This window comes from Typopeltis vanoorti, chromosome 21, assembly GCF_054136105.1.
Source record: "Typopeltis vanoorti isolate ZY-2024b chromosome 21, IOZ_Tvanoo_1.0, whole genome shotgun sequence".
NCBI classification, from domain to species: Eukaryota; Metazoa; Arthropoda; class Arachnida; order Uropygi; family Thelyphonidae; genus Typopeltis; species Typopeltis vanoorti.
Window position 1 is genome coordinate 38,496,318 of NC_143569.1, and position 16,079 is coordinate 38,512,396.

The following is a 16,079-nucleotide window of genomic DNA, read 5'->3' on the forward strand; positions in this document are numbered from 1 at the left end:
TTGTTAATAGGAGAATACGTAGCTGTTAAATCATATTTCTTCAAAATTCTTGCGATAGGTTCTGAAATACCGGAGATATAAGGAATAGGTACTCGACGTATTGAATCTTTGTTGTTTTGTGGAGGATTATAAGATGTAAGAAGATGTTGAATACTTTTTTCAGAAAAGCCATTGAGTTTCATGTGTTGCTGGACAGTAGAAAGTTCTTTCTGTAGATAATCAAAAGTAGAACAATTAGTTTTGGCTCTTTTGATGAGACATTTTATAATTCCTGTTTTATGACATGGATGATGGGCTGATTTATCGCAAGAATTTTGAAGAAATATGATTTAACAGCTACGTATTCTCCTATTAACAAATTGTCTTCTCATTTTCCTTCTCCTAAAGACAAACGCTCAACTTTATCTCTTCCTGGAGTTTATCAAATTCCTTGCAACTGTGATCTCTCTTACTTTGGACAGACTGGACGTTCTCTTGAAAAAAGAATCCAAGAACATCAATCATCCATTCTTCACAATAAACCTGAAAAGTCTGGTTTGGCTCAACACGGGATTGAAACTGACCACAGCATCCTTTGGTCCAAAACGCGCCTCTTACATAGATCCCGTTATAGGTTCGAACGTTTGTTCAAGGAAAGCGTGGAGGCCTTGCTGCATCATCCCAACCTGAATCGTAATGACTGCATATCTATATCAAAAATCTGGGAAAGCCTAATCAAGATTACTCATTAATTTTTTTTTTTTTTTTTTTTTTTTTTTTTTTAATAGCAAATTCAATCATGTTTCTACTTCAAAATATTTCGTTTCATACTTAGTGATATAACATCACGCGGCATGTTCTAATTTCAACGATCTATTGTTAGTATTCTAGCTTGTATATTTTTTAAACTGTTCTTGTAATACCACCGACGATGGTCTGCTATTTCCAGACCGAAATATTTGGTTAAATAAATATCTTTCTTGTGATTACGTGATTATATCATTCAATAACATAGTTAATGAGACTTTTTATTCTTTACATCTTCTCTCCATGTGAAATTGTGCACACTTTTATTGTAGAACATGGTGTTAATAATAATTAGTTCATGTCCTGAGCAGAAATCTAACAGGTACTTAACATTATTATAAGTTTGTACTTTTTTCAAAACATTCTTATACTGTATGTTTGGCAATCATTTCCTATTCTGCTGTTTAGATCTCCAACAAGGATCAACTTTTCCTTTTTCATTGTGTCAACTGCCTTATCTAATGCCTCGAAAAATTTCTCCACTTTTTCCTTAGTAGAACCTTCTGTGGGACCATAAGCTCAAATAAGTCTCGTTGTTCAATTTCCCATTCTGATATTAGCTTACTTCACTCTACTTGATATTGCCTGCCATTTAAGTAGATTATCCTCATGTTTAGTGTTTAATATTATAACTACTCCTTTTCCCTGATTATTTCCTGAATATAACATCTTGTATTTGTTGCTTAGAAAGATCCCATGAATTCTGTTTAGCTAATTTTAAACACAGCTTCACTTTTCTTACATGTTTCTCTGTATTCTCTCGGATCATGCTAACATAGCAGGTCCTTTCAATAATACTTTCTTTGTTTCTAAGATCATCTCTTTAACATCCTGAATACACCATGAGAATTCTAGTTTTTTTAACAAGGTTAAAAAAACCACAACTCTAATTTTTCCCCTGTAATTTTTTTACCCAAAGACTGCACAGCACTTCAATTTTTTTTTGTAATGATGTCATCACAAAATGACATATGTATCCAACTATTGACCAATTAGTATCTCAGGAGTGGTGGTGGTGGTGAAGATTTTGGGAAAATTGGCCAGGGCTCACGTTCAGAAATGGGTTGACATTGACTTTCTAATTTGCAATGTGCAGCATGGGTTTACTAAGGGAAGGTCATGTTTTAGCAACTTGCTCACATTCTATAACAATGTTACCATTGAACTAGACAAGGGGAATGGATACACCATGTTACTTTTGGATTTTGCTAAGGCTTTTGACAGAATACAGCATGGTAGACTGTTGCATAAATTAGAGCATATGGATTTGTATTATAAAATATTAGCATGGGTAAGAGGATGGTTGATTTGACAGATATCAAAAAAGTGGTATATGGGAGATTTGAGACTGCAAGATTTAAGGTAACCAGTAGTGTATCACAAGGATCAGTGCTTGGTCCACTGTTATTCAATCTGTACATTAATGATATTGTGAAGGATTTGACAAGAGACATACAGCTATTTGCTGATATGCAGTACTTGCAAAATGATTTGAATAGGCTGGAATTGTGGAGATGGAGAAAATGGATGTCAGTTCAATATCAGTATATACAAAGTTATGCACTTTGATGTGATTAGATATCCAATATCATATATTTTGGGGATTATGCTAGAAGAAACTGATCAGAATAGGGATCTTGGAGTGTTAGTAGATAGCAAGTTGAAGTTCAGGGGCCATGTAGCAAAGATTGTAAATACAACTCAAAAGATAATTGCAATACTGAAACAAATGTTCACATGTAAAGATAAGGTTGTCATTTTGTCTCTTTACAGGGTCTTGATAAAACCTCACTTGGACTATTTATATGGGTCTGGTCTCCTGGTTTCCATTGCGATTCAATATATTGGAGAGAATGCAAAGAAGAGTGTTAAAAATATCAGGATTATGGAATACTGATTATGAAGACAGACACTATCAAACAGGAGAAAGAGGGGGATGATACGACTGAGACTTACAAACTTCTGAAAGGGTCATATAAGATTTCAATTGATGGAATTTTTCAATTTATGGAAGGGTGGGGAAGGATTACTTTTAGAGTAGTGAATGAGTGGAATGCGCTCCCTGAGTCTGTGGTGGATGCTGTGACAGTGAATGAGTTTAAGGCGAGGTATGATAGATACTGTATGAATGTCAAATAGTTGTGATGAATATGATTTGGGGCCTCCCTCGATGAGTCTAATGACTCCCTGGAGTTGCCCGTAATAATAGTAATAGTCCTTGGAAGCTGAGAATGAATGCCACTAAGAAGAGGTGAGGGCTAGATTTTTCTCACATAGGGTGGTATATAATTGGAATGGATTGCCATTGAGTGTTGTAAGTGCAAGCAGTGTGAATGAATTCAAGAATAAGTATGATAGCTGGTGCTTGTAGTATGTGGCATCCCTCAATGAGTCCTTGACTCTCAGGAGGTCTCTCTTAATAATAATAATATTTGAACCTACAGTGCAGCGATGAAAGCTGCTCAACTGATTTGTTGAAAACTTTTGTAGATATTCTTCTTTTCAATATGAAATTAATATTTATCCTGCTAAAATCAAATGGTGATTTGATTTTAGAAGGTTGAAACAGGTCTCCTCCTGTTTCAATTCCCATAGATACTCTTGTCTCCAAAACCAACAAAGATACTGCTACCATCAATAACATAATGAATGAAACTTATTTGTTGTGTCTTTTTTTCCATGTGAATTTGCACAATTCTTTATGATGGAACATAGTGTTAGTAATGACTAATCCATATCCTGAAATAAGCTTAATTATTAGCCTTCTTTTCTCAAAATTTTCCCAACATTTCAATATTATCTAATATTCATTTACTAGGACTAACAGCTAGGTGTCCATGATACAACTTTTTTAAGAAAAGATTTTTTTTTTTTTTTTTGTTACCATGAATTTTTTTCAGCCGACATGCCTAATGTTTACCATGCATGAGTTGGCTGAAAAATGGTTATTCTTTCTGAGAAATAATCGTTGTTTTGAAATGAGCTTTTTATTATTGGATCGCTGCAATCTCTATAATAATTCAACTCGCTGGAATATGAAATTTCAAGTTTTTAAAAAAAAATTAAACAAAACATTTAAAAAAAGATAAATTATATGTTTATTATTAAATTAGATATAACATTTACATTATAAACATAAAAAAAATAATGAGAAGTTAGAGAATAAATGTTATTTATTCTGAAGCTTCACATTAATCATTTCTCTGAATTGTGACAATATTTTGTTCTCCCGTTTTTGTCTTTCCTCTCTATTAAACATTGCTAGGGCACGCTTCTCATCTGCACTATAAATTTGATTTTCCTTTCGGAGACGTACTGCTTCCATTCTGCGATGTCTGTAAAGTACATAAAATATACAAATCACAATTGTAAAAAAGTTACGATGCATAAATGATTAGAAATGAAGATAGGAAAATTATATACATATATTTAATGTCAATCCTACCCATAAAAGGTTTTAAACATATAGTATACATTAGTATTAATACTGCTACGAGATATGGATTACATAATCTAGAAGCTCTGCTCTAGAGACTGGGCATGAAAATTTTTCAAGTCTCTTTAGGTTTCCAATAAGCAGAATGGTGATGAATTTCATCACACCAGGTGATGAAATTCATCTACCACCTAAGGACTTCCACAAACATTGATGCCTATAGTAGGATTTGAACCCACAGCAGTAGCTATCTACTCAGCCATTCACGCCAGACTGTCTATACATGAAGTTTTCTACAAGCAAAATTGGCCTCTTAATAAAGAGAAGCATATTTCAATTGTATACAAATTTCCTAATTTGTATATGGAAACTCTTTAGAATAAATAAACGTATGAGCACAAGAAAGTTAAGAGAAACTCCTGGTATTTCGTGTGCAATGATTTGGACTTTGCATCAACACAGTTCATTAAAAAACAAATACTGCATTTCTTTGATTCTAAGATGGCATTGATTGTAAAATGGACCATTATTCTCAGTAAGAGGGGTTTTAACACTAACAAAGAAAAAAAATAATTACAACAGAATACAAGTTACTAACAATATTTAAATGAATACATTAGAAAATATTAATGATAGGAGAGGAGGGGATGTGCTGCTAATGATATTGGATGACTTGAATCTAGTTAGCATTGAGACACCTATGAGTGTAATGCTAGTAACAGTTTTTCATGTGACAGCTAGTCTGATGACATCTGGTGTGAGGTGGAGTCTAACAAGATCAAATGCATAGTGGGGTGTTGTTAAAGAGCTGGTGGATTGGCTGCTACTGATGAAGATATGCATCACCAAGTAAAGACTTTGGGTACGAAAAGAGTATTCATAATGGGAGACTTTAATTGTCCAAACACTGAATGAGTATGAGTAAAATCTCACGAGAAGAATGACAATGAATTTAGTGAGCTGTTGTAAGACAATTTCCTCAAGCAGCATGTGACAGAAGGAATACAAGGTCAAAGCATCTTAGATTTGATTATGTCAGAGGGGAAGTTTCAGTTAAAGATAAATAGTTTACCTCTGGTTGGCGACTGTAATCATGTGGTACTCACCTGAAAAGTGGCTAAGTTCATGAACGTTCCATTCAGAAAATGTTACATGCTGAACTACAAAGCAGGAAATTATGACCAAGTAAGAAGTATGCTGGATTCTGCACCATGGTATCAGTTGTTGGATGAGAAGAATGTTGACAGTGGAAAGTGCTTAAAAAATGCTTAAATGATGCAATATCAGAATGTGTCCCTAGAGTTTGAAGAACAAATAAGAGTGAAATGCATATGTAATCTAAATTAAACAAGGGATTCATAAGAAAAAATTATGTGGAATGAATATCAAGTGTATAAGGATGATGTCGGTTGTGAAAATTATAAAGAGCAGGCCAGAAGAGTTACAAGTATTGTACAGAAAGCAAAGTTTGAATACAAAAAGAAACTGGCTTTACAAACTAAGAACAACCCAAAAGAATTCTATGAGGTTATAGTGCAAGTAAAAAAAAGAATTAGTATGAAAGAATAACTCTGCTGAATGCAGATGGTATGTGAGTGACAGACACAGGATTTTTCCACTAATGAGTGTCCATTTTGCTAAAAGCTATCAACTTGGTGTATGCAACATTGCACTCACTGCCACTTTTCATGTGATAAAGAAACTCAGAGTAGAAGGAAGAGGAGGTATTAGAGCTGTCGCACAAACTGAATAAGAATTCAGTAATAGGGACTAATGGGATATTAGCAAGAATGCTTAAAGGGATGTTCAGCTGAACTGCCTATTCCTTTGACCAGGCTATATAATTTTTTTGAGTCTCCGAACAGGGAAGATTCTGCAGCAGCAGCAGAAAGAATGTATGGTAATCCTAATGCACAAAGGCAGTGAAAAGACCGATCCAACTATTGACCTATTATTATCTCTGTGGTGGTAAAGACTTTGTAAACCCATGAATAAGCAACTTGCTCACATTCTATAATAATATTTTCAATGAGTTAGACAAGGGGAATGGATACACCACAATACTTCTGATGTATCCATTCCCCTTGTCTATTGATAGGAGAGTATAGGATAGGAGACTGTCACATAAATTGGGATTGGATTATAAAATATTAGTGTGGATAAGAGGATGGCTGACTGACAAATATCAAAAAGTGGTATACTGGGAATGTGAGTCTGCAAGACTATCATATCTGGTGCCTCCCCAGCATGATTGAGTAAGGGATGGCACCAGACTCCTCCCTGGGTTCGAGTATATTGACCTTATCAGGATGAGAATCAATGCCCTGCCTATTGTAGGGCTGGCTGCCAATACAGTGAGACATTGTCTCATATAGCCCAGTGTTGCTTCCGCACCCATAGGGTCCGTGTGAGGAGGCATGATGCCGTGGTCTCCATTCTGAACAACCGCTTTAAGAACAAAAGTTGGGAGACTGCAGTGGAACCACATTATAGGACCTCCACGGGTTTGCGTAAGCCAAACTTAGTGATTAAAAGAGATGGTGATGTTTGGATAATTGATGCCCAGGTGGTGGGAACAGGCGCCCACTAGCCTACAGTCATAATAATAAAATAAATTATTATAAAGATAACCAAGATCTAGTTAGTAAGATACGGGAGGAGCATGGGGAAACTCCGAGGTTTACCAGCGCCACCATCTCTTTACATGGCGTATGGAGTGCAGATAGTTATAAGGACTTAAAACAGTTGGGCTTACGCAGAAGGATATAAAAGTTCTTTCCTTGAGGGCCCTACAGAGTACACTGGTGGCATGGCGTTGCCACCAGAGAATGACTATAATGATAACTAGAACAGGCATAGGGTAAAACACTTGTAAAGGCTTAGGCCTATATCAAGTCTGGATGAAATGTCTGGATGTGATGTAAGGTTAGTACTGTCCATAACCAGTACAAAGATTAATAACAAAAAAAAAAAATAAATAAATATAACTAGTGGTGTACCATAAGGGTCAGTCCTTGGTCCATTGTTATTCAATATTACATATGACATTGGGAAAGATTTTACAGACAATGTACAGCTGTTTGCTGATGATGCCAAGATAGGCAGGGTAATCAGAAATGCAGATGAGTGAACTCATGTAGTACTTGCAGAATGATTTGAATAGGCTGGAATTGAGGACATGTGAAAATAGCTTAGTTCAATGTTAGTAAATGTAAAGAGAGCAGTCCTCTTTTGCAAGTTTTAGCAAATTTTTATATAGAAACATTGAAAAAAAAAGTCCTAGAAGAATATCATCATAAACCAAAATTATGGTAAGTACTATCATATCCTGTACATCCCTAGAGGGTACATGTCAGGAATACGATGACGATGACATTACATCAAGCAATACATCATCTCTATTTAAGCTGTAAGCTGTAAATCAGCAGTTAGACTTGAAAGAGTAAGGAAGATAGTTTGAGGTAAAATCAGATGTGTGTGACAAGCATACACATTATCTCCACTATTATTCATTATCTATATGGATTGCATTATGAATGAAATTGGTATTAAATCTGATATCAAAATTGGTGATGTTATCTTAGCTGTTTACTTTGTGCAGATGTTATACTTTTGAATAAATTCAGCACAAGTCTGCAAGATTCTCTGACTAAATTGAATAACTGTTGTAATAAATTTGATATGAAATCAGCTATAAAAAGACAAAGACAATGAAAATAGGCAGAAATATTAAAAACATTATATCCTGAATGGTGAAGAATAGAACAAGTAAAACATTTCACCTATTTAGACAATGTTTAGTGAAGATGGCAAATTTCTGTTGTAATTTGCATATTAAATATGGATATTACAACAGAATTAGTAAAACTGGTATGGTAGGAAGTCAGCTATATAAATTTATATGGAATAAGAAAGAAATTAGTCACAACACTAAATTAGCTCTATACAAAACAATGTTTAAACCAGTCTTAACTTACGGATCTGAGAGCTGGGTTAGAAATGAAACAATTGATCCGAGACTGAAGACCTGACATGAGTTATGATATAGATTAGTGGAATGAACAGATGGCATCAATGGCAGTATCACATTAAAAATGAGGATATTAGGAAAGAATTTGCCATTGTTAGCATTCAGGAATGTGTTAATACATCTAATCTGAGGTGGTATGCAAATAAAATGGAGAGAAAGATTAGCAAAACAAGCATTTTTTGCCAAGTTGGCAGGAAAGAGACCCAAAAGAAGACCATGATGAAGATGGATTGATTCTGTAAAAAGTCTCTTAAAAGACAGAAATATAAGATCTGATAACATTGGAGTCTTGACAGATAACAGATTAATTTGGAGAAAAATTGATGGGTGTAACTTTTTTTTCATGTAGTAATATCATAATTATCCTGTACGCTTGCTGAGAGTACATATCAGGAATTTGATGATGATGATATTGGTGGGATTATGCTAGAAGAAAGTGATTAGGATAGGAATCTTGAATTTTATTACATAGGAAGGTGAAGTTCTAGCACCACATAGTAAAGATTTCAAATACAATTCACAGGATAACTGCAATGCTTAAATGAACTCTGATATGTAAAGATAAGGAAGCAATTTTGCCTCTTTACAAGGTATTGATAAGAACTAACTTGGATTATTGTGTGCAGGTATGGTCTACCTGGTTTCAGTAATGATTCTGATACTGTGGAGAATGCAAAGGAGAGCGTTAAAAATGATATCAGAATTTATAAACTGCAGACACTAGCAAGAAGCCACAGTAAGAACAGGTGTTGGATTGACTGACTGGCTTCAAGTTGGAAAAGGAGTTAGACAAGGATGTTTACTTTCTCCTCAATTGTTTAGTATATATGCAGAGGACATCATGCGTGAAGCATTGGATGAGCTCATGACAGGAATTAGGATAGGAGGTAGATTGATCAGTAATCTGAGGTACGCTGATGATACAGTACTCCTTTGTAATGACATGGAAGAACTAGGACTAATTCTTGACAAAGTTAACAAGATCAGTAATAACAGAGGACTTCAACTCAATTCTAGCAAGACAAAGATCATGGTTCTCAAAGGAAAAACGAACAGAGAAGCTCTTGAGAAACAAGTGTATCTTAATGGAGAAAGAATTGAGGAAGTCAGCAAGTTTGAGTACCTGGGATCCATTATTAATGTGAAGAATTGCTGTTCAGAAAAAGGTTAGGAATGGCTAAAACAACAGTCAGAGACCTGTCTAAAATCTGGAAGGATGGATCTATCTCCATGGGAACAAAGTTGAGGATTTTAGATGCAGTTGTTTTTCCAAAAGCGACTTATGGATGCACGACTTGGAACCTAAAGAAGTCGGATAAGAAATGGATATCTGCTTCTGAGATGTGGTGTTACAGAAGGCTGTTGAGGATATCATATACTGAAAGGCGTACAAATGAATGGGTGATAGAAAAGATTAGTAGAACTGTAAGGCTCCTTAAGGATATTGACAAAAGAAAGTTAAAATATTTTGGACACATAGAAAGGATGGAAAGAGGACTTCTTAGAACAGTAATAGAAGGTAAAGTTCCTGGAAAAAGAAGCAGGGGAGACCATCAATGAGATGGATGGATGGTGTGTGTGTGTGTGTGGAGTGACTGATCTTCAGAGAGTTGAGGCTGCCAGAAAAGCAAACAACAGGACTACATGGCAAGGCCTGGTGTGGAACATCACCGAGCATCGGAGTGACCATACGGCATCTGTAGATGCCCAGCGAACATAGAGAGAGAGACACTAGCAAAAAGGAGAAAGAGGGATAATATGATCGAGTCTTACAAATTCTGAAAAGATAATACAGGACTTCAGTAGTTGGAATTTTTTATTTTATGGAGGGTAGGGTACAGAAAAGAGCACGTTCTTGGAAGTTAAGAATGAATGCCTTAAAGAATGGGGATAAGAGCTAGATTCTTTTTCTCATAGAATAGTGAGTGATTGGAATGGATTGCCACTGATGTCTTATATAAGTATTTTGAAAGTTTTTTCACTTGGTTATGCTATAAATTAAAGATGCCAAGAAATTATATTCTTGGTATTATCCTTTAGCCAAATGTATGCAAACAAAGTTTGCATGTAAAGTTATTTTATGACTGAGCTGCTTGTATATAGAAGCTAATGACCATATCAATTACCTTAGTATCCCATAATGCAAGACTCATATCCATACGGACATGTATAATGATATGTACGCTATGGATTATGAGAAGGGTCACTACCGGACTGGTTTCGACCTTTATTGAGGTTTCATCAGTGGGAGCTTTAGCCGAAGATCCAGAAATGGGAGTATGGATTCTGGATCCAGAAGATCCAGACTAAGAATATATCATGAATGTACCTTTTCTATAATTCTGATTCATGATGGTATTCTTCTGGGACCTTTTCGCAAATGTTTCCATATAAAAATTTGCTAAATCTGGCAAAAGAGAACTGCTCATAGCTAGACCAGAGTTCTGTTTGCATACATTGTTTTTATATTTGAAATATCAAGATGAGACACAATGTTTATGGAGTGCCATAACCTTTTTTGAGAATTTATCAAAGTAGTAGTAGCCAACAAATTTTACCAAGCTATATTAAAGCTTGGTAAAAAAGCTTGCTGGCCTGGTTGGCCGAGTGGTTAGCATATCTGCTATCCAGCCAAAAGGCTGCGGGTTCAAATCCCGCCACGGGCATGGATGTTTGTGATTGTCTGTGAAAATAATAGTGGTGGTGATGGGTAGTAGATGGTGTTGGTGTAGATGATGATGATGGCAGTTGCAGTTCGCTGTAGCTGGTGGAATGAGTGGTGGAGACGGAGAGTTGTAGAGTATGCGCCCTCCCTCGATGAATCTTTGGACTCCTTGGAGGTGTCATGTAATAATAATAATAATAACAGAGCTTGGTAAAATGTCAAGTTCATCAAGGATAATGTTGCTGATGATGATTTCCTGAATTGCTGGAAACAAAATGCTTAGAGTTTTTAACAAAGGATGGTGATTATCCTGTCAATTCCTCAGGTAGTTTAGCTAGCTGTTTGACAAGAAGGTATATTGGAGAATCTATCCTTTCTACTATTGGACAAAGAGGTGTGCCTTCTTTATGAATTTTGGGAGTCCCATATAGACATGGAGTCAGAGGATAAGAAGATCGGAGAGATTACTGGTGCGATTTTGAAGCTCAGCTCTCTAGTAGGTTCATGATCCATAATGGAGTAAGTGTCAGCATTAAGAAGATGTCTAATTTTGTAGTTATAATCATCCGAATCACTATTTCAGCATTGTTTCTTAGGTTATTCAGAGCAGCCCATCCTAAAGGTGAAAGATTATTAATAGGAGGTTTCACTGAATTTATAGCAAGTGCTGAATTGAATTGAGCCAATGAAGCCTCTTGTTGAGATAAGACAGAAGTAGCTCATTCAACTTTTGCTAACAAAATCTTTTTAAGTACTTTTTTTTGGGGACAGACTGCAAAGTTAAGGCCCTTGCCTGAGAACAGCTTGTTCCACTATAGACAAAACATACTTGGGAGCTCTACATCTTATTAACAACCCGGTGTTCTGCCTTATAAACTCTTACTCATATATGTTCCTAAAGATGACATTAATGTTAAGATTGAAACACAGCAAATAATTTTATTAAATTTATTTATCTCTAATTGGTAGCTGATTTTATAAATTTAATATAATGACTGAGTATCTGGAGTAATATACAAGAAAACCTTGCTTAATGCAATTAATTAATCCATCAATTAATGCATGCTAAGTGAAATTGTGTTAAGCAAATACAATAAACAATAGGAATAATTATAATTCATCCATCAGTTAGCAAAAATTTGAAAAAAATATATGATTTTAGAGGATAAAATCATCAAGGCTAATAAAAATCAATAGCTTAAATTTTTATTTAATGTCTAAACATTTGATTGAGCTACTTTTTTTTTACAAAAAAAAAATCATTTGAATAGTGAGTGCTCAACTTTTTCATCTTGTCATGCAATCTGCGATAGCTGGCGATCGCTTTATCAAGATTTTGGCATACTTCCAAGCTTTGTTCCATAATAGGATCAGCATCAAACAACATTTACTTAGCATGCTCAATGTGATTGAAAATTAGCTCAAGTTCTTTTTGTCGTTAGCTTCTTAGTTGTAACATTCTCTTCTTGTTCGCACTTCTTATCATCATCTTCATATGCACGCTGTTCTTCTAGTTGAAGGAAATCATTCTCACCTAAACGTTCTGAATGGGAATTGAGCAAGTTTCTCACATTTTCATTATCCAGTTCATTAAATCCAAGTTCTTATTCAATTATGCTAATTTCTTCAATAATGTTATCAATGTGGTGACTTACTTCCATGCTAAATGAATATTTTCTACTGCTTGCATGATATCGTATTTTTTCCAAAACTCAGGTAAAGAAATTGCCTTCTGTTTGCTCATTGCTTCAAAGGCTTGGACAAAGGTTCTACAAATATGGTTTAAAGGATGATATGACTGCTTGGTCCATCGGCTGAAGTAAAGTTGTAGTATTTTGGAGCAAAAAACAATCTTCACATTTTCATTAAGATCGGCAGGTCTCCTAGGATGACCGAGAGCATTATCCAATAACAAAAGGGCTTTAAAGGTAAGATTATTTTTCTTGCAGTAGTCTGTAACAAGACAAAATTAACAGCTGAGCCACTCCTCGGAAAGAGTTTTGGTCACCCAAGCCTCCTTATTTGATTTCCAAATTACTGGCAGTTTTGTTGGTTACATCATATCCAACAAATGATCTCGGATTTTGCGCATGATAAACAAACATAGGCTTGAGTTTAAAGTCACTTTCTGCATTGCCTCCTAATAAAAGTGCAAGACACTTTGTATCCTGGTTGAGATGCTTCAATTTTAGCTAGGAAGGTTTTGTTGGCATATGCTTCCAAAAGAGACTAGTTTCATCGATGTTGAATATTTGACAATTGTCATAATCACCCTCACTGTAGAACGGCGACAAAAATTTCACATGATGTAAAAAATCGCATTATTTGATTAACCATTCGCTTAAAGTGGGAAATGGTATTATTTTACTTAATCACACTAACTGATTATTGCGCATAACAAATTAGCATTAAGTGAGGTTTTCCTGTACTTTTGCAAATAAAATGACAGAGATCTGAACATGCAAACACACCTTTATATTTTATTATTTTCTATCTTTACTATAATATATTCAATGTCTAGTTGCAGTCAGACATGCATGATTTTACTTTAACTAGTATCACATACCTACTACCACTCATTACATAGCCAACAGATTCAAAAGCTTCTATCTGGTCACTGGTTAGTCCAATTTCTCCTCTTCTTGGAATTCTTTTCCCTTCAGCCACATAGGCAGCCATGGCAGCACCTTCACCTGGAAGCAAAGCTTTTCCATAGCTGAAAAATTCAAAATATTTATTTATAAAATTCTATTTATCTATTAATTGTAATGAATCAGCAATTAAACACATTAATATTTATACTATGGTTCATCCCACCCACCTAAAAAGTATATGGAGTTGATCATAAAATGTTGATGTTGAATAAAATGCAGTACATTCTTTTCAGATTACCCTCCCTTTCATTATATATCTCTTATAGACCTGGTCATTTCCTAATTCATGCCTAATTTCAGTGTTCATCCATCTCACACCTACTCTATTTATCCATCTGATTCTTGGTATACAAATATATAATGCTGCCATATGGGTTTTAACTATTTCCCATACTCTATCAATCTGTTTTCCTTGAAGCTTGTGGTAACAATATTGATTGCAGAGCTTCCATAATACCCAACTTATAGTCCCACATCTCTTTTTGACTGAAACCTTTCCTGATTGGCTACCTCCCAAGTCAACACTTCATGATCACTTTTACCAAGTGGTGGCAGTATTGATACTTCAATTCACAATTACAACCTGCAAGGTTATCACAAATTCAACACTAAAACCTCATATCACTTCCAAAACTCCAAAAATCTATTTTCTTCTGTTTTCATATAGTACTCTTCTTTTTCCAATAACATATTTCTCAAATTAAAATTTCCCATTAGGATCATACAATTTTTTACTTTACTAACCAATGTGTTTAAACATTTCACAATCATTACCAACTACATTCCCATGGCTATGAATAACATTCTATTAGATATCCTTTTTTATTCATCTCAACCTCAAATCAAACAGCCATGAAATTCATCACATACATTTTGCCATCTTTCATTATCACTCTGTAGGCACAATCATTCTACTATCATTGCCAGTATGGGCAATTCTATATCCCTTTACTTCTATAATCCTTGGCTAAGTTTCACATGTCAACAATCTAAGTCAATCCCACAAACTGAGATGTAGTTCCTTGCATTAGTAAACAAATATAACAAGCCATGTACATAAATTAAAGATACCAAAAAATTATATACTTGGGTTTAATCCATTATCCAAATGTAAGCAAACAAAGTTTGTGCCTGAAGTATCTTTCAGGACTGGGGCAACTTGTGGCAAAGGTGGTATGACTTCACATCACTTGCCTTAGTATCCCATAATGCAAAGCACATCTCCTTGCAGACATGTATAATGCTATGCATTATGGGAAGGGTCACTACCCAGACTGGTTTTGTCTTTTATTGAGATCTCATCAGTGGGAGCCAGACCCAGAGGTGAGATACTAAGGTTAAAGTAATGCAGAAGTCATATTTTCCTATATGAGTTGCCAAAAGGTGTCACACCTTATTATTAAAATAAGGTGTGATAGATAGTTGAAAGTTTTTCACTTGGTTATATTATAAATTAAAGATACCAAGAAATTATATACTTGGTTTAATCCATTATCCAAGTGTAAGCAAGCAAAGTTTGCACCTGATGTAAACTAAGATCTTGAAGATTAGTGTTTCCCATATTTTGGAAAGTTCTATGCGACTGTATTTATTCTGGTTAAGTTGATTTTTGATAGTAGTTGCAGATCCTAAAATTAATGGCTGTAGTTCCCACAGAATCAAAAAAGAATCAATCCTCCTTCCAATCCAAGACCTTCTCTTCAGAAGGATTTTTAGTAATGCAGTCACCATCCCCTACATCTGAGGCATATCAGAAAAAATAGCAGAATTTTAAAGAAATACAACCTCTGTGCAGCTTTCAAGCCCCACTTGAAACTTATTCTTATCTGCTCCAAGGGGGGGGGGGGCAATAAGGACCAACTCCCCCCTTTCTTAGTTTCTGGTATATATAGTTTCCTGCTCCTGTGAGTAGGCCTGCTATGGACAGAAAGGAAGATCAGCCATCATCCACACAGAACATAAAAAAAATACATCCACAATCCTGACTATGGCCAATTGGGTCTTGCAGACCATGCTTTCGATACAGCTCATAGAATTAACTGGAAGAAGACTGACATGATAAATCACAGAAAATTTACGGAGTTTAAAGCACACTGTTATTTTAATTTCTTCAGTCTGCCCTTGTTTATTATAGAACTGTTCTTTGAGTTCTGAAATGTTTAGTATTTTTCTTATTTCTGACGTAATTATTATGTCTTAATTGAATTCTATCAACTGCTTTAAATAAATCAATAAAACAACAGAAGTTCATTGTATTCTAATGATTTCTCTATTGTTTGGTTTAATATAAATATTGTTATTGATCTATGTTTGTCTAAATTCTTGTTGTTCATCAAGATAATTCAATCAAATTATTTATTATCATCTTTACAATTACAGCAATGAACAAATTAATCCGAACAAGTCGAATTTTCGTTAAGTTTTTGGTTTACTTCAGAATCATTTTGGTTTTAGTTCCGGTTTACTATTTTTGGCTTTGGTTCACTATTTTAGTTGAGTGCTGCATGT

At 34.9% G+C, this 16,079-nt stretch overlaps 1 protein-coding gene across 1 annotated transcript in view; it reads right to left on the reverse strand.

Moving 5' to 3' along the window:
- Positions 1 to 3,868: 3,868 nt before the first annotated feature.
- The window catches only part of LOC150094751 (uncharacterized), a 127,695-nt gene continuing 115,484 nt past the window's right edge, over positions 3,869 to 16,079 (reverse strand). The window contains exons 7-8 of the mRNA XM_090411019.1: positions 13,484 to 13,633; positions 3,869 to 4,121 (exon numbers count right to left, since the gene is read on the reverse strand). Coding sequence (XP_090267145.1) covers positions 3,956 to 4,121; positions 13,484 to 13,633 — 316 coding nt within the window. The 3' untranslated portion in view covers positions 3,869 to 3,955. The remainder of the gene's footprint in view (positions 4,122 to 13,483; positions 13,634 to 16,079) is intronic.